This window comes from Formica exsecta, unplaced genomic scaffold (assembly GCF_003651465.1).
Source record: "Formica exsecta isolate Colony F162 unplaced genomic scaffold, ASM365146v1 scaffold62, whole genome shotgun sequence".
In the NCBI taxonomy this organism is placed as follows: Eukaryota; Metazoa; Arthropoda; class Insecta; order Hymenoptera; family Formicidae; genus Formica; species Formica exsecta.
This window is the reverse complement of record NW_021853381.1, coordinates 1185408-1205291: the sequence shown is the minus strand read 5'-3', so window position 1 is coordinate 1205291 and position 19884 is coordinate 1185408. Positions and strand designations below refer to the sequence as shown.

Below are 19884 nucleotides of genomic sequence, written 5' to 3'. Positions count from 1 at the left end.
CATATTTTTTTGTATTATGTATATATTATATATATTATAAAGATTTTCAGATTTTCTAGTAATTTTTGGATTATTTTTTTCTTCAAAATTACAATTTTCGCATAAACGTAATCAAAATCGGTCGTCTGTAATTAGTATTCTTTTTTGTAGTAATAAATAATTAAACTTTTAAGCCAGTGTTTACATCAAACAATTTCTGAGATATATTAATAATATGAATTTTGAATATACTAGATAAATGTTAAATTATAAATTATTCCGGTATTTATCACCATTATTTTTCGCCACGATCGGATGTTTACGGTTCGGAGTCATATGGAATTTCTTGTTATTCACGTCGTCGGAGGAAGCGGGAACGCGCTGAAAATTATACACTGGCCGTGTAGGTGTACGAATCAGGGCAGCTGCCAAAACACGTTCGAGCTCGACCTAGTCAGCTCGGCCTGCCTTGGTTCTTATCGATCCACCTTGCATAGGCTGTCTCCACTCTTCCGAAATATTTGCCTCGTCACGATAACAGCGAGATGGACATTGCAGTTTCAGTTGTCGAATTCGATAAATCTTGATGCACGAATCGAATCTTTCATTTTTAATTTTATGTCGACATATTTCGATTATTTAAAGAGACATCAGAGGATCTAGATTATTTTTCAAATATTTTCTTGATAAATAGTATATGTCTCAGTTTGTGTGTGATATATGACATTTATCTTGTTATTCTGCTGTGATTATAGAATCATTATTGCATGAGAATGTAAAGTGAACTGTTTGTTTTTACTGGGATATAGTCGTCGTTTCTCGTTGCTCAAGGCATCGATATTTTCGTATATTCTCTTCTCTGATATATGTCTCATTGTTTTCTTCTTTTCATGAATTTTTCCCTAAGGATAAGGTCATTTGCGCTTTCGTTTATCATGGTACAACGTCAGGATGATCATCAAGCATTGTCTTTCCAACGCATGACTTATCGATCCCCTCCTTCGATTGTTAAAGTCCTTTTGATCATGGAATAGATAAAATTCCGCGATCGAACGAGATAAATGAGCGAGATAGGGTATGAGAGACAGAGAGAGAGAGAGAGAGACAGGTTTCTCCCCATTATTGCCTGTGTGTTATTTTTCTCGGGTGCGACTGCGCACGTTCCGGCTTGTGCTTATGGAACGACCTGGTTTTGTCATCGTGACAGGTAGATGCCCGCATACCACGTAACTTACGAGCGAGCATGACTGAGGGAAACATCCACGCCGAGGTGTCCAAAGCTCCTTTACGATATCGACACGAGATAACGTGTTATCACCGTGACAACGGTGATTAGGGATCCGTTGCTTCGTAAATATAGACACTCGGAATTATGACACCCAAGACACTCTCTCTCGGGAAGAGAAAACGAAATATCCTCTCGCAACTTCCACACAAATAACTTTCACGAACGAAATTGTTTCAGTTCGATTTACAAAGCAGCGGAAACTGTTCGCTGACAAGCAGATATACAGGGTGGGCCCAAACATTCCGGCCAGACTTTGAGATTTTATAGGAAATTTAATTCTGAACAAAAAGTTTCCAATAAACATGGGTCGAAAAATGCTTCCTTAAAAAGCGAGCGCCCAAAAACCTCTGAAATCACGGTTGTTTTATACATTTTTATAAATATCAGGGAAAATATGCGTTTTTTAACAAAAAGTACCGAAACAAAAGTTGTAGAGAATTAAATTATCTTTTAAATGAGATCAAAATGATTATAGTATGTTCCATAGGTTTTGAGATAACTAATTTCAAATGTACAAAAAAGTGTTTTTTTGGCTATCGAGGGTAGAGCTTTTTAAAAATCTTCTTTATTTATGCTGTTATGGCCTTAGCTAATTTTTAATGTTTATCTTGCTTGTTGGTTATTTCACTAAAAAAAAAATTTACTTTTTTGCATTGTTTAAACCTTAATCACCATAGGAGGATGAAAGGAAGAGCAGAGGGTGAAAAAAATGAAACAAAAAGAAAATGAAACTTAATAAATTTCTTGGAACTATAATCATTTTGATTTCATTTGAAAGATAATTTAATTTTATTAAACTTTTTGTTAAAAAATGCATATTTTCCCTGATATTTGTAAAAATGTATAAAATAACCGTGATTTCAGAGGTTTTTGAGCGCTAACTTTTTAAGGAAGCATTTCTCGACCCATATTATAGGACCACTTTTTTTTTTTTAAATTAAATTTCCTATAAAATCTCAAAGTCTGGCCAGAACATTTGGGCCCATCCTGTATACAGATAGGAACCAACTAATCGTAGGTCACTTCCGTTGACTAAATTTTCGTTGACAAAATATGTTGAATTTAAATTTTGGTTTATTTTTTACAAACAACATTTAATTCATTGAAAAATGTTACAATGGTAGGAGAAATATACACAAGAAGTACCCAAAGGTGCGCCGTTAATGTTTTTTTGCTATTCCTCGCAAAATCAGATGTGTCCGTAAAAGCAGAGATTACAGTTGCGGATACGGATATGTGTAACAATAGGCAGATTGTTACAAAGGAGCAGTAAAATAGCGAAATGGGATAAAATAATTATATATGTACATATTAGTAGATAGATAGGTAGAGGCGCGAGTAGGCCAAGGCTGCGGTCATTGTTATGAAACTAGCGATCTGCGTTACTATAGGATAAAATTTACACATGTATAGCTTGGAATTAAGAAGAGAATCTGTGTACCTTTCTTGATATTCACGAAATGTATTTCTTTCTTAATTCCCAGATACTTATCCAGATCTTATTCCCAGATACATGTATCCTCTTTTTATGAAGAAAGAAAGAGAGCATATTCTCACACATTTTCTATTTTCCAGTAGTTACGTTGCTCGAACGAGAAATAAATAAATTTATAATATTGGGCAAATTAATTTACATCGATTAAAAAATACTACAATTAAAAAAAAGAAAGAAAGAAATATCTCATCACTATAATTAGTGTTTATTTTTTTAATTCAAAGTATAAAAAGTAATAAAATTAAAGTATAAAAATTGATTATCGGTGAATTTACCAGATGTTATCCGCTGATTTCATTCATGCAATCTCCGAAAATGTCGCGCGGAGGCAACTGCAATCGGCGATGCTCACAACATTACGCGCTTTGCGCATTTGCATACCGCATACCGGGCAATTGCGAGTTAATTAATTGCCGCAATTAACGGTCAACGTGGCCCGCTAATTCGAGAGTCTGCCCTCGCACTCGGTCCTGTTACGGTTTACGGACTATGCTCCCAACGTTCTCGTAATCTACGAGAGAGATTCCTTTCGCGATTGATTCCAAAGTATAATATATAAGGAATAGAGAGAACATTCTACAATATTATAATATATTTATTATATTATTTCTGTTAAATTTCACCTGTTGCAATTCGTCTATTTCAAACTAGAAGCTCAAATAAATATATCTTTCTAAAAGTAAATATTTATAAAGAAATTATGATATTACATAAATATTGCATAAAGTAAAATGTTATACAAAAATAAATTCTGATTGAAAGATAAATAATTTCTCTCTAAGTAATTTTAGTGTACGAGATCAAAATATTAATAGCAATCGATCGATTGGATATGGAGTGACATTAAACGTTTATTTGACGACAGGTTCGAGTTGGATTTACCTTTAACGGAAATGCTTACTCGATGAAAGTCAAAGCGCAAAGGCATACACTTAAATTGCAACGCTAATGAACTCGTTACTGATTTTCCACTGATTGTTATCGGCAATAATTTTATAAACATTGCAAAAAATCTGTAAAACAATTTACATCCTTATTATCTCGTGATAAATATTCTTTGCAAAATCATGGCTCGATTACAGTTGATCTCTTTTCCACGAATGTCGGTGCTATTCTTGAAATATTACGATTATAATCGAATTTTTAATTCATGAAAGAGGGAAGGGAGGGAAAAAAGAGTTTATTAGTCAGATAAATAGACAGAGACCAGGAATCTTCGAATTCTATCCGTGTTTACTAGTTTTGCCGTTGATATAGCTTTCTCTACTCTTTTTTTTTTATCGTTTGATTCGTGGAAACGATCGTTAATCCATGACGAGCGAATTCGATGGATATGTACATCGAGTATCAGTGCCGCTGTCATACATATACATGTGAGCTTTCGTTACTGGTGCATCGCCATGACTCCGGATACGGGACAGACGAGCAGTTTATTAAAGCGCTACTCATTGCTTCAAGGTATCTTTGCAACGTGGACTTTTGCGTGTTCGATCTACCCGGAGGAGAGTCCCCTTCGATTAAGTCGTAAACGCGTATTGTACGAATGAACGAAGAGAACCGTGCAAAAAATAAGTCTTATAAAAATACATCTGAGAAATTGAGATATTCCACACAAGCATTATAAAAAAAAAATCCTGAGAAAAATGACCCAACGGGCAGGAAATTTTTTTTATAAGATGTTTAAATCAATAGCTCCAAAAATGCACATTTATAAATCAGTATCATTAATTTAAACACATAAAATTGGAATAAAATTTGCAAATCATTAAATATACCTTTTTTTTACATTTTTCACACTTAAGATGAGGCAATTAAATACATATGTTTTAATACTAAATTAATTTGTCATAAAAAGTTTTGTAGAAAACACGAGAGTGTTTTAGCTTTTTCTCATTAAATATAAAAAATTTATATTTGTATTTGATTGTAATAAAAAATATTTGTCTACAATTGTTAGTTATTGAATCAAAAGAATATAATAAACTTCAAAATAGATAAATTTTGTGTAAAATGTCTGTGTTAAAGTATTAAATTATATTTATTGGAAGAAGATTTAATAGAAACTTCTGCTGATTTATTCATTAAAGTATTTAAAATAAGTTTTCTGCTTATCGATTCTTCAATTTACAAACAAGTTCAAAATCTCGATAGTAAAAGAATTGAAAATAATTATGTGGAATCTCTTTATTTCGCATAATATAAATAATCAATCAATCAATTTGTGCAAATTGCTACGACAATATATAGACCATGGTTGAATGGAGTGAAAGATGAGGGATGGTAGATCGAAATAGACCGAGATTCATCCATACAATATCGGTATGTGCTGCGTTTCGCGAGATACTCGATCGCCCAATGGTTTATATTAGAAACTTGACCTAAACACATACAGGGTATCTAAAGGCATCTCTCAAGGCACCTCTAGTCTCTGTCTTGACTGCTGCATATGGCGATTCCTCGTATTAGTATTGTATATAAATATTTTTGCTGGTTTTCTTGTTAAGCATCTTCAAAACTTTACATCGGGCCCGGGGAAGAAGGCGCCGCGCTGTGTGATATATATATATATATACACACACAAATATATATACATATATATTATATATACATAAATATATATATACATATATATTATGTGTATATATATATATATAGTAGATTTAGCGATTTTTTCTGATTTTTTAGTTGTGTGATTTGTTTCCCCTTTGTTTGCCGACCGTGATACGCCGTATCAATTTTTCTCCAGCTTTTTCTTGGGCTTTTACAGATTGGTTCCCGAAGATGTGCTCCTGCATCGACGGCAACTCTACGCTGCCGAACAATCGAGCAGTCGGTCGGACTGCAAGTTACGAACGGCTCGGTTCCGATCTCACAATCTTCGAACTTAGTAGCAGCCCGATACGAAGGAGTCGAAGAGGAAATCAGGATGTGATCGACAGTGAAAGACAGGTTTGTGTCAAAATATCCCGTGCTTAAATACTAGAAAAATATTCGACTAACCTTGAGCTCGGAAAAATCGTGCAGGTAAATTTAGATATATGATTTATATCTTAATGGGTTAGTATATTTGATAAAAAAAGGAAAAAAATTATAAAACTCGTATATACATCATAGAGTAATCAAAGCGTCTTATTTAACCTAATTTCTCTCGCTTTGTTTATAAAACAGTAGTTTATTATTATCACTTGAGCAGTTCATATAATAAATTTGACTATTAATATAAATTATATCTAAATATTCATAATTTATTTATAATGTAATTAAATGTTGGAAATTAATGGGTACACAAGAGAGATATTATTTATACATAATTGAGATCAAATAGACTTAACTATAAATTAAAATTAATTTAATTAAGTCCATTTGAGAGATAAATTATGTACAAGTAATATGTTTTAAATGTTTGTTCAACTAGGAAGAATTGCGATTCTATAACAATGACCATTCTTTTACCACTGTGGTTGTGGAGAAGGATCTGCGAACGATCGATTTATGCGAGTTGCTCAAAGTCAAGAGGAACGTGATCGGCACTGCCTGGTCGATAATCGAGATCTGGCCGAAATTGGGTATCGGTAAGTACATATACAGTAATTATTATTATAGATATCGACGTATGTGATTATTGAGTAATAACAAAAATTGACAAAATTATTGAGTAATATTAATTATTTATCTTCGCGCGATTTTTTAATCGTATCCGTGACTTATACATTTTTTCGGGAACGTGATTAAAGATCAATCAATAAGCTCTCAAGTATACACAATTTTTTATCATGATCATGCGAATAGTATTGTATCGTCGACCGTACTTTCAAAGCCTGCGATCATCTTTTATATGATTATTTGTTATATCTACCACTTGTATATTATTCATTAATTATATCTGTGAGATTGTTAATTTTTTTACGGATCATATATAATATATTATTCTTTTTTAGAGAAATACAAACATTTTATATTTTGTGCTTCGTACAGTTTTATATTTATACACTGGAATTATACACTAGAATGTATCAGTAAATAATTCAAGACATAAACATTACGATTCTGTAACAACGATCATCAAACTAAGCATTTATTTCAACATTCGGATTGTTCATAAACGGATTCTTCATAAACTATACATGAAGCCAAATATAATATATGAATAAGGAAGATCGAAGAATTGGCGTATAATTTGCGATTATCGCTGGCCTTCTTTATTGATAGCTATTTTTAACTCGACAACCTATCGGATCTGATGTTTCTTGTGCGACGAATAATTTATTTATAAAGATACAGACATAAAGTAAAAGGTGGATTATTCGTTAATAATACATGTGCCATTCAGAAGAAAACGCGATTCGTCTGATGTATCGGGGATACTTTAATCGTCTAAATTTTTTCTATGGTATTGACTCTTGGAACAAGATCGGAAATAACGCGTGCAGGGGCCGTAAAGACGGCACAGGGCTCTATAATGCAGCCGAGAATCAATAGCGGGCGAACCTCCAGGAGCTTGGTGCAGGTCAGAGACGCGATTCACCGCGTGTCTCCGTATGGAATGTTTGTTTAGAGTTCCGGGCGAAATGTCACGTTATTTTAATCCAGCATGCTTTCCGCGAAATTGTTTTCCAAATTGATCGCATGACGAGAATCGACCCGCCGTATTTATAGATATAAAACTCGCTATAAAAACTTGATAAAAATATAGAAAAGAAGAAGGCTTGACAAAATGAGAACAAAAAGAGACAAAAAGAGAATGTTAAAACTATTTACTGTATTAAAAAATTAATTCTACGATAAAAAACTTTTTTTTAGACTGGGATAATATTGTAAAAAATTAAATTGATAATAATTATGAGAAATAGTTTACAAATAATCTCACAAGCGATTAAAATGAACGCTTTTGTTACAGAACGTACATTAGAAGACCATGAAGACATTCTTGCTGTTCATAGAGAACTGGAGATGTTCGCCTCGCGCTATGAGAGGAGGTTTTATTTCAGTGAAGATTTCCTGAAATACGAACCATTCGTCGATCCTAAGGTAAGAAGAAGATAAATGATTTTATTACTACGCGTTTAAAAAATTGTTTATAAAAATTATTTTCTTTTATAAGAGATACATGTAAAAATCCGTAAAAAATCAAAAAATATCTTACGTTCTCCGTTATTATTTACTGAATCGGTTGGCAAATTATACGTGGTAACTTACCGACAATTTATCGGCCAGATCGAGGTGCCTTGAAATACCGACGAATTAGTAAGGTTCGCCGCTTCTGTATAAATTTTCACGACTAGTGGAGGCTCGGAGATAACTGAAGAGCTTTGACATTACCGACGAAAATTTACCCGCATAAATGTGTCGGTATGCATACCTAGTGAAATTTCTGCTCTCGCGTTTACCGACAGTAGTGCATTCGTTGACGATGAGCTTGGATAAGTTTTGAAGATGGCGCGAGGGATGCTTCCCGCGGATATATCGGAAGTGATGAAAGTCTGGAGAATTCGGTAGTATTGATTGAACGTTCGTGTCCTGGGATTTTACAGGATTAAAATCGCACAGTATCATTTTAAATTCAACGCATCGAGATTGGGAGGATATAAACGGCGATAGAGTTGAATGAGATCTTGTTGGTATAGGTATTATTTTGAATCTTGATAAAAAAAGCAGATAATGTATAACATTGATGCCGAGATTTAACGGCGTTTCCGAAATAGATTCACTAATTAGTATATATTTGAACCAATATCAATTAGTGGTTTGAAAGTCAGTCAGCCATGGGATCATAAATCTTGTAACTTGGCCTTGGTTTGCCGATGATTGGCCAATTAAAGGATAACGAGCGCAGAAACTAAACTTCGGAAACTGAGCATCGTAGTCAACGCCCTTTAGGGCGAGGAAATCTCTCGGAATATTTCTATTTTTAATAAAAAGATAGAGCTCTCTTGTGTTTCATTTATAGAAAAATTTTTATTTTTTTCAATAAGTTTTTTCCAATAATTTTTCAACTATTTCCTGAATTTGAGATATTTGCAAAATATGAGATTTCCTTTACTGTAATATTTTGAAATATTTGAAATATTTTAGAAAAATTCATTTTTTCGCGTATTATGTCTCTTGTAATTATTTTCTCTATTTTTGAAAAAAATTCTAGGGTATTCTAGGATATTTCCAATATTTATTATAAAATATAAAAAAGGCGATATTTTGATTTTTTGCAGCAATTCTTTCCTGAAGATATGGTTGTTTTTATTTGCAAAATACCATTAATTTAAACAAAATTGAAATAAAATTTGCAAATAGATACACTTTCTTATATTTTTCACATTTACAACGCGATGCAATTAAATATATATCTTTTAATACCAAATTAATTTTTTATAAAAAATTTTGTAGAAAACACGAGGGTGTTCAGTTTTTTCTCATTTACATTAAATATATAAAATTTAAAAATAAATTAAATATATAAAATTCATTTTCTCGTATTATTTTTCTACGAGTTATTTCCCCCATTTTTAACAAAATGCTAGGGAATTTTTATTTCCCAATATTTATTATAAAATTTAAAAGCAATATTTTTTAATCTTTTGCAGCAATTCTTTCCTGCCGATATGGTCGCGTTTCCTAGCGGGGAGGACAGGAATACATTTACCGATGCTGAGAGCGCGCTAAGGGTGAGTGACTTTCTGCCGTTATGAACGCAACAAAATAGTCAAAATGATACTCTGACTGAAATGGAACAAATATATATTTTATTTGCATTGCAGAATTATCTGTTACGGGAGGACGGTGAGTGCCCGCAGGTATTCAGTATGGTGTGGATGCGACACGTGAACTCGAACGGTTGGAGGAAGATGTATATGTTGCTTCAAGGTCGGAAACTGTACACGACGAAAAAGGTAAGTCCTTTGACTTTATGAAAATTTATTCGCACGTTGAAATAATCTGCAATTTTTATTTCGCATTTTTAAAAATTTCTTGTAGGGTTTTTAAATCGAAATATATATACGCTTGCTGATTTTCAATGAAAATGAACTTTTTATGAATCATGCATAATTCTGAATATTTTGCGACAAAAATATTAACAACCTTTGTTAGCTGTTTAATTTAAATGTCCGTATTATCTGCCATTTTGCCAGCTGACGCATCAGAACGTAGAAAGACGTTACATAAAGAAGCACTGTTTCTCGGTGTTAATAAGCGAACACATATTCCACTTACGATGATTAATATGTTAACATGAAATGATGGCGAGTTTCTCTTCTTTCCTACGCTCGATTATCTTTATACGAGATCACGGTAGAAAATCTTGCGAAGGAGATCGGGTTCTTACTGACTCATCGTCGGTGAAACGTTTTTCAAATCCGAGTAAGCGATTCTCTAAGTGATAAACACTCGTCGGGCTCTACATGCATTTGCGATCGTTCTCGCAGGTGTTAATACTTTTCTCAAGGACTTCGCGGAGGCATCCGTTATGGATGAGTCACGACGTTGCCGGCAATTTATTTATAAATCATTAAGCGACATTAACATGTAACAGCTGGAAGGCTTTTGTTGCAAAGATACATAAAGAATGCGCCACGGTCTTTTTATGTTCGAGGTAAAAAAAAAAAAAATCTTATCGACAATGTAAAAATACATTCGCGATACATAAATACACTGCGAAATTTGAGCAGTAAATTTCTCTGACAGTTTAATGTTGATGTTTATTTCATTTGGTTCTGTGCTTTATTCGCGATACGCTTCGGTAGTTCTTTTTAAAGAAATCAGCTGACGCAGGCCAGACACCTTTTATTCTTTTTTTGCCTTTCGCCAAATTTTTGCACGATACCTCTAGAGTTTGATAGTAATATTTGGTATCCGGCTAAGTCATTAAGTCAATTGATTTGCATAATTAACACCGTGCGATACGCCGGTAACGCCTTCGCGGTTCACTCGCTATAACCGATACCCAAAGCAGTCATTTTCGAGATAACTAGCGGGTAGTTAATGCACGGTGATTTTGAATTCAGCCCGTAGGCGTGGCGGCGCCGGCAACGTTTGTTTTAAAATTAATTTTATTCGATTATCGATTCCGTCGCGCGTACGACCGGTAGCTAAATAACCGGTGGTGCTCGCCCTTTAAAACTGACGCGTGGAACGATCGTTTTCGCGGACGCGCTTCCGAATCGCGCATCATTAATCGCCACGCATTAAAGCCGGGAATCATATCGGCGTACGAGCGATTATTCGAATATATCCCGAAGAAGAAAAAAATATCCATTTGTCACGCGCGCATAAAATATCGAGTGAATTACGACCGCGATCGTTTCACGGCCTGGTGATACATCTAGTTAAATAACGATAGCGCGACGAATTATTACAGACACACTCGTATATGCAGTTCGACCGCGCGCACGTGAAATATTATCGCTGAATATTCACCCGTTATCTGCGTATATCAATGCTTCGATAGATGTTTGCTAATATTCTATTTAAGCGCGATACGCGCGCGCTATTGAATAAAAATACTTGATATACTGGGTGTGTCTATTCCCTGAAAAAACATGGAAAACCTGGAATTTTCAGGAAATATTTTTATACCTAGAAAAATCAGGGAATTCTTATGGAATTTTATTGGGACTCGAGGAATTTTTTTTTTTTTAAATTCTTTGATAATTTTGCTCTTATACTGTAAGCAGTAGACAATCTGCCAATAAGCCATGTTGTGAATTATGTGTTTAAAATATTCTCTTTACCTGGAATTTTAAACAAAAATACAAAAAATTGAAAATCAGGGAATCTTCAGGGAAATTTTTCACAGGATTTGAGTATAGACATCCTAATATAATTTACGTTATTGTATAATTATGTAATAACGTTAAAATTTTATTTAATCGATATTTATACTAAAGTGAAAGATATTGACGTGTGATGAGTATTTATTTACGTACGTTTCTTCTTTTTGCACAACGCATATTATGAATTTCTTGTAACGAGTTCGCAAATTGATTAGTGCCGGTATCGTTAGGAAAATTAACTATTAATAAAATTTCTTTCACGGAATATAGGCGTTGAAATGCGGTGTGTTTTTCTTTTGTTCTTCCAGCGCTAAAGAACTGGTTTGAAACGCAAATTGATTGGTTTCGCGCTCGGCGTTGAAGCGCGTAAGAATATGATTTAATTACTTCAAGCCCCGCCGCTTCCGGCAATACCGGTATCAGCGACTGATATCTTGTCGGACGAAAGCGTCGTTCCGTAAAAAAAAGTCACAACCCGTCGTCATTGTTACCGCTTTGCTCCGACACCTCGGTACAAGACCGCAAGTACGTCATTAATATGATAAGTGATATAATCTTTTGACGGAGAAAAGGATAAAGTGTCGTGCGATGACAGGAATACGATGACTTACAACAGCCGTGACTCAAGCTTATCGGTCTTTGATTACGACGTTTCACAGTGGAACAAGCGAATAATCTGAAGAGAAATAATTCTTATTTTATTAAACTTTTTAAATTAATGTCTTTAATAATGATATTAATATATATGATTATTTTGATTAATTTATTATGTAAATCCGTTTCAACATTACAATAAAAATATAATTTAAGATAAATAATCAATTATATACAATTATTAAATTATTAAATATTAATTATTAAATATATGAATTAAAAGTTTATCTAATAAAGCGGAGAATTATATTTTCAAATCACTCATTTGTCACTCTGTGCGACTGTCAGATGTGTCAGCAGTGCATATGTATTCCGCGAGCTTCGCACTTTCTTGCAAATTTCCTTCATAGATACGGGTTTTCCGATGCGCGTTTCTCGCCTCTTAGTTTCGATATCGCTCTTATATTTCTTCAGAGACGCGATCTTTTTCTCTCGTGAATCCCAGAAGTTTATTTCCGAAAGTAAGTTTAGTTGAAATTTTATGAGACGTTCAGCGAACTCGGCTCGTTCGAATAAGGGTTAATTACTCTTGGAAAGTTTCTCAACTACATCCTTTCTCGACCAAAACGCCAAGGCGAAATGCCTCGCGAAATACGCTCGCAATTACCGCTACCGCTCGCCTCTGTCTGTCTTTATCGCGCGCGCTCCATCGATCTCGCTCTCTCGCTCATACGCGAGAGAAAAGACGCCTTTTCCGCCACCGTCAATTTCCTCGCTGGTCCCGTCATCATCGTTCTCTCGATATTATACATTAAAGATCACATGCGAACATAGACGGAGTGGATCGCGCGGCCATTGTATGGATATTCGTGCACGTATGTGCTCTCGTTCAATTGTAATCGCAAATTGCACCACCATGCCACGCGAAATTCCATTGTTCTTGAAATAATTGTCTCACTCGTTAGTTTTAAAATTGCCTAACACGTGTAGTCCACCGGGAAGGAGCACGAAACGAAGCAATTATTATTTTTATTATTATTATAATTATTATTGTATAGTTTAGTTATAATTATTATTGTAGATGTTCTTTTTTTCTTATTTAACTTTAAGAGAAAAAAACCTAGAAATAATTACGCGATCTGAGTGCGATAGTCTGGGTGACTTTTCGCGGATGCGTAAAAGGATGCCACGCGTTGGGAGAGATATCTCGCCGAGCGAGATATGGGAACTTCTCGAGATAATGGAGAAGAACGCGACAATTGTAGGCGAAAGCGAGGCACAGACGTGGCGAGAGTGGAATGGTACCGATGCTAAATGATACGGCTTTAAGGGAGGGAGGGCCGTGAATAATCCTTACTAACCTTAGCGTTCGCGCCGCTATTTCGATCCTCTTGGACGGAATAATTTATGAACTCTAGCCGCGGCCTTATCTCGGAGCGACCGACTCGAGATATCATCCCCGGACGCGATATATGTTCGTCTCCTCTTAATTTCTAGCCCGCGTTCACTCCGTTTCTCGGGGAGGTGTCATCGAGAGACGTTGTTACCGAAGCTTTAACGTTAGACCGCCCTTTATGACGGTCGTTCGCCGCAGCGAACGAGTCTTGTTTATTGTTCTTTGCGGACGTATCAACGAGAGTGCCGCATGTAATATGCACATTCAATATACGTTGATGCACTTTGGAGAGCCAGGATAAACCCGCGTCCTCTTATCATCTTCTTGTCACGCGTATACATATTTAAAGATATTGATTTATCGCGGCTTCTATTGTACCTTACGCTCGTCACGGTGTACATCAGTTGCAATAATGTTACAAAGTTTTATAGTTCCTCTCTCTATTTTACACTCTAAATTATATATTATATGTAACTTTTAAATAAATTTTAAAAAAATTTAATTTTGCATCTAAAGGAGTTGACATATACTTGCTTGGATACGTTGGAAAATAATTAACATCAGATTCTGAAAGAAATTAACTTTGTGAACTCAAACGGCCGTATTAAAAAAATATTAAAATGATCATATTAAATAAATAAATTTAAAAAAGTATATTTAATTTTGCATTTGAAGGAGTTGATTTACTTGCTTGGATACGTTGGAAAATAATTAATATCAGATTTTGAAAGAAATTAACTTTGTGAAATGGTCATATTAAATAAAATATTAAAATGGTCATATTAAATAAATAAATTGAAAAAAAATAAATTTAATTTTGCACGGAAAAAGGAGTTGACGTATTGCTTGGATACGCTGGAAAACAATTAATATCAGATTTCGAAAGAGATGATTATCTTCTGTGACATCAAATGGCCATATTAAATAAGATTAGTTGCGTCTATAAATTACTTGTATTAAGTGAAAACATCGACGATTTACGTTCGATTTATTGAAAGTCGCGCCGATGTCCGACGTTTTTATTGCCGGGACAACTCTCAGGATTCGCCATCCCGACTGCGTTCAACCCCCCGCCCTCCCCCCCTCCCGGTTTTATCCTCCCCCGCGGAGTCCGACCTCGTCCCCGCTAACCCCCTTTTTCATTTCCTCCCTCGCAGTAACGGGCGTGGCCCCGTTATCGCGGATACGTACTCGCGGCAGGATAATTCTCTGTCCGCTACGTACGATCAATTTTATCGGCAAAAAAACCTTGCGAGAGAGAGAGAGAAATATTGTGTCGCGCATTTTGCCGTAGAAATATAAATACTCCTTCGCGCTCTTTGGCTATCGGCGGGCTTAAACGAGTTTCGTTACTTAACATAATTGCCGTGCAACACTTCCGCGAGAAGTGTCCCCGTACACGCGAATCGACAAATCGGGGGGGGGGCGAGTGAAATGGCCAAAGGGGGGAGGGAAAGCGTACTTTACGATTGCGATGGTTCACTCTTCCAATTTGTCCTTACTTCTCTCTGTAAATTCATCGCAAGTAAGTACGGTAATTGCATTAACACGTGATGCACAGTGCGCCGTAAAGTCCCGAGAGAGAAACGTTCGATCGCGAAGATTCTTAAAAAAAATATCGTCGCTTTTTCCATTATTACGGAGATTAACGGAAATATTTATTTAACAAAATATATTTGATAAAAAGAGAGGGAGGGAGAAAGAGAGAGAGGGAGAGAGAGAAGTTATAGAAATAATAATTTTGATTGAAGATTATATTGCTTGTTTTGTTTGTTATCTTTTTTTATATTTTTTTATCTATAAAAAACAGCGAAATTTGATTGTCTCTCGATAATACATATATGTTTCGCCATTCGCTTCAATTTTTTTTTTTTATTCGGGTCTTATGCAATGACGCCCGCGGTGAACAATGAGATTATTGTAACGCCACGGCTAATCTTCGGGGCGTTTGCTTGCCTCCATCCCTTCGACGTCACGGAGCGAGAGAACCTTGACGCTGTCAATCTCGATTTACACGTAATAACATCCGCGCACGCTGAGAGCGAGTCGATAGATAATTTCGATTCGGGATATCGGGATACGATCGCGAGAAGCGAATTGAATTCAAAATGAAACCGCGGGTGCGCATACGGACGTAAATTTTCCGACGACGCTCCTTAACGTTGCAAGAAGGAGGGCGAGAGAGAGACGGTGACTGCTTTTATCGCCGCAACTTTAACGATCGCAATTGTTCTCGGCCGTCATTATTTACGCGTTACTTACACCTCGCCGAGAAAGATGATCACCGTTCGCGTTACTGCGTTTACTGTACCCCGTGTGGTCATAAAGAACGCATTTCGCAAGACATAAATTACGGCGTACGATATTAGCCTGTCGCGTTCGGTATACGAAACTACATTGTATTTTGTTTTTAACGATAGATATGTCGTTATCTTCATTATCGTCAATTTTCTTTTACCTTTTTTTATCCCTTTTTTTGTTTCTGTATATTCCTTTTTTATATGGAATATAAAAAATATCTTTTTCATATATATTGTGTATATATGAAATTGAATTCTCATGGAATTTTATTGGGACACGGGGAATTTTTAAGAAAATTCCCTTTTGCGAATGTGTGTTTAAAATATATTATAAATATATATCTATCTCTGTTTATATATTCGATGTTTTAACAAAATATTGAATATGCAGTATATATTTTTTATTTTAATTTTTAGTGATAAAAAATGAAAATGTAATGCAAGTTAAGAATTTTTATTTTAACGAAAATTATTCAGTTAATTTTTTAGTATATTTATAAATGTAGTATTTGAAACTTAAAGATGTATATGTCATATGTCAAAACATTGAAACATTGCCAACGAAATAAAAATTTTCACATATATTAAGAAAACTGTAATAAATATTTATGCAAAACTTAATTTAGATTCACTTACTCGTTTAAAAGTTATTTATTAAATATTGTAGAAAAATATTATTTCTCTCTCTCTCTCTCTTTCTGCAAATTACTCGTTTTTTTTTTTAATTTCTTGCAGTTGATTTCAGGGGGTATTCACGATCAAAAGTTTTTGTCATAAATTAGGAAAAATATATTAATTATAATTATTTTCTTTTTCGCAGACGTTAAAAATTATGTTATTTTGTGAGAGTTTAATTCTTTTTATGATTTGGACTTATTTATTTGAATTTTCAAACAGTATAAACATAAGAAATATTTTTTTTTAAGTTTTGACAGTTTTTTGCTACTATTGTCAGCCAAAACATTCTTAAGTAAGTTTTGCTTTTCCCTCGTATGAAAAGCATTAGAAAAAGCGTACCATAAAAAAACTTATTTTAGAAAATTGCATCAAAAAATGTTTGGAAAATTCTCTTTACCTGAAATTTTGGAAAAAATACTTGGAAGAAGGGAATCTTTTTACAAGATTTGAGTAGATACTCTGTCAAATGTTTTGGAGAAGTAGAAAAAGCAATATCCTGAATCTTTTATGTTTATATAAACTTTACTCTTATTTCTTACTGATTTCTCTTTGTACACATTTGAAATTTATTCGTCAGAGCTGAAAACACCGTATATCTTTGGATTATATTAATTAGTATTTCTCGAGGCTCTACATTTTTTATTATCATATCTATCTTCTTACGCTCGGACACTCGGTTGCCGCCATTATAACCGCGCGTTCGACGACGTAAATATAATTCGGGGTATAACGGTTGAGTAAATTGTTTGTACCCTAGTAAAGGCAAAGGGTACATTGTGCGACGGCCGGCCGGGCGAAGCCGAGAGATACTCGGGGCGCACTTTGTCTCCAGTCACACGCCGTGTAAGATCAGTGTCCTGTCACGGAACCCGAAGACCTCCATTGTTCTGTTTATCGTCTCATCCGATTTCTGGGGGCCCCGGGGCCGTAACTTCGGTCCGCTCGCGCGCTCTCGGTCCATTCACCAAGTTTTCCGCAGTTTCCGTCTGTAATCGAAGTTTCGCGTAAGCGACCGAGAGGCGGGAGAAGAGGGAGAGCCAAGGGTATCTTGTATCTCACGGGGAACGTTAGCGAGTAGATACGGCGCCGTTACGAAAGATAACGACGGCTGATTTACATAGAAGAGCTGGAACTCCGGTCGTTAGCTGTTAGACGCGCTAGCGATCGCTCTGCATTTATTATCGACTCTCGACGACGACGACGACGACGACGACGACGACTACGACTACGAGTACGGCGACGTCGCGGTTGCCTCACGCGAGAGAGGAGTTTTTTATCTAGAACCGCCTCGCTTGCAAGAATCGAAAGACGATTCTCAGGAGTGGAAAGCCGAGGGTGGAGAAACGTCGACGGCGGCGGCACGGGAAAAAAGGGGCTGACGGTTTTCCGCGGCAAACAACCGTGACTGATGATCCGTGGGCGAAGCGCGATACCCGCGCGCGCTCTCGCAAAAAGAACGATTCGATAATTAGATACGCGCTTTCATATCGAGAATTGGATCCTTTTCGCGAAAGTCGAGCGAGGGTGTGGCGGGCAGAGATATTCTTCCTTCTGCTTTCTCCATTCCGTCTTTATTTTTTTTTTTAACGATTTTAATGAGTAGGGTTGCACGAGATATCAAGATTAGTCTTGATGTCTTGTCTCGAAATTCGAGACAAGATCAAGACGAGATTTTTAATTAGTTATCAAGACAATACCAAGATTAAGATCGTCAAGATTATTGGTTTTTAAAAAAAGCTAAAATTTATATATTTGTGTGTAAATTAGATGAGAAAAAAATTACTATATTATAGACTTAAAGAATTTAAAAAAAATAAAAATATTTATATTAACAAATTTAGAAACAATCAATACAATAAACAATATAAAATTTTACATAATTATTTAGCTACACAAAACTCTGCGCGCGCGCGTGTGTAGTGTTTTGGGAAATAAACGAATGACATAAATAGTAATAATTATCTTAAATTATTTATATATGTTATAAAGATTATACAGGGTGTCTCAAAATTAGACCGACAAATTTCAAGTGGTTATAAAGAACATCAAAACAAACAATTTTGCCTATATCCCGTGTCCGCGAATGAGTCGCACTAGAGAATCAAAGACTAACAAGGGAACCTCGCGAACCCGAAAATTCTGATTTTGATGAAACCTTACACACATGTAGGGGGGGGGGGCTAAATAGATGAATTTAGAAATTTTCAGTTGCACCTCAAAAACGATTCTAAGGGGTGAAATCATCCGTCATATGTAGAGCAGCCTTTTGCTTTTCTCGATATATCTCGAAAATTATTCGAGATATCAAACAATGTTTCATACAAAAGAAAAATACCTCTATTTAACCACATTAATAAAATTTTGAAAAAATAATTTTTTTCAAAGATTTTTTTGCTTTGTTAGTCTTTATCTAATGCCGAAACGGTTCATTTGCGAACACGGATTTATTGACCTGCGTGAAGTTAGCACCCCATTTTTGAAATTTTAAAATTCTAAAGGTTGTTCCAGGTTGTTCTAGACTTGTTCTAAATTGTTCCAAAACATCAAATTTATATTATAAAAATTTTCGCGGAAAATTAAAAAATACAATTTTTTGACCTGGCACCCCATTTTTCAAAAATCGAACTTTTCAAGGTTGTTCCATGTTGTTCTAGTTGTTCTAAACATTGTTCCAAAGTATTAGTTTGATTGGTTAAAAACTTTAAGAGATATTGAAAAAACAAAAATTTAAGAAAAAATTATTGACGAGATTGGCTTATTTTGATGTCCTTTATAACCACCTGAAGTTTGTCAGTCTAATTCTCGGACACCTTGTATATTATTGAATATTATATTAACGATTCTTCAGTATATTAGATAAAAATTTTTAATAAAATCGGGACAATACAAGACAAGATTTTTGCTAGCAAGATTTACTCAAGACCAAGACAAGATTTATGTTTCTGAAAATTTTTAATACCAATATAATATTTTTACGAATATTGTCTTGTCTTGGATCTTGTGCAACTCTATTAATGAGAGAATCCGTAAATAATAATAATTATAATAAATAATATTCTTTAATATATTTCTCAACTAATGTAGTTGTTGCTATTGAAATTTTAATTTTGCAAATAATATATATTACAATTTCTTCATGACATATACTGTTCCACCTTTTTTAATCGTCCTAGTCATTCGTACACAAAAAAAGGATAATCGCCTTTGTATTCGCTGTTGTCGGGCGCCACGCGAGTGATTCTCACTCCGGCCCTTCGCCCTTCCTCGCAATTAACGACGAAACCATCCACCGACCGAAAAAGCTGGTGGAAACCCAGCGAAAGAGCTCTCATTGCTCGAGAGAGGTGGTCCATGCCGTCGGCGACCTGGCCGTGGCTCCTCTTCCGGAA

At 35.1% G+C, this 19884-nt stretch overlaps 1 protein-coding gene across 8 annotated transcripts in view; it reads left to right on the top strand.

The window, feature by feature from the left end:
• LOC115242721 (growth factor receptor-bound protein 14-like) overlaps positions 1 to 19884 on the top strand; it is a 325508-nt gene that overhangs the window by 92707 nt on the left and 212917 nt on the right. For all 8 annotated transcript variants that reach the window (XM_029819228.1, XM_029819236.1, XM_029819235.1 and 5 more), the window contains 5 exons: positions 5530 to 5711; positions 6178 to 6334; positions 7660 to 7790; positions 9341 to 9421; positions 9515 to 9646. In XM_029819228.1, the coding sequence (XP_029675088.1) occupies positions 5530 to 5711; positions 6178 to 6334; positions 7660 to 7790; positions 9341 to 9421; positions 9515 to 9646 (683 nt within the window). The remainder of the gene's footprint in view (positions 1 to 5529; positions 5712 to 6177; positions 6335 to 7659; positions 7791 to 9340; positions 9422 to 9514; positions 9647 to 19884) is intronic.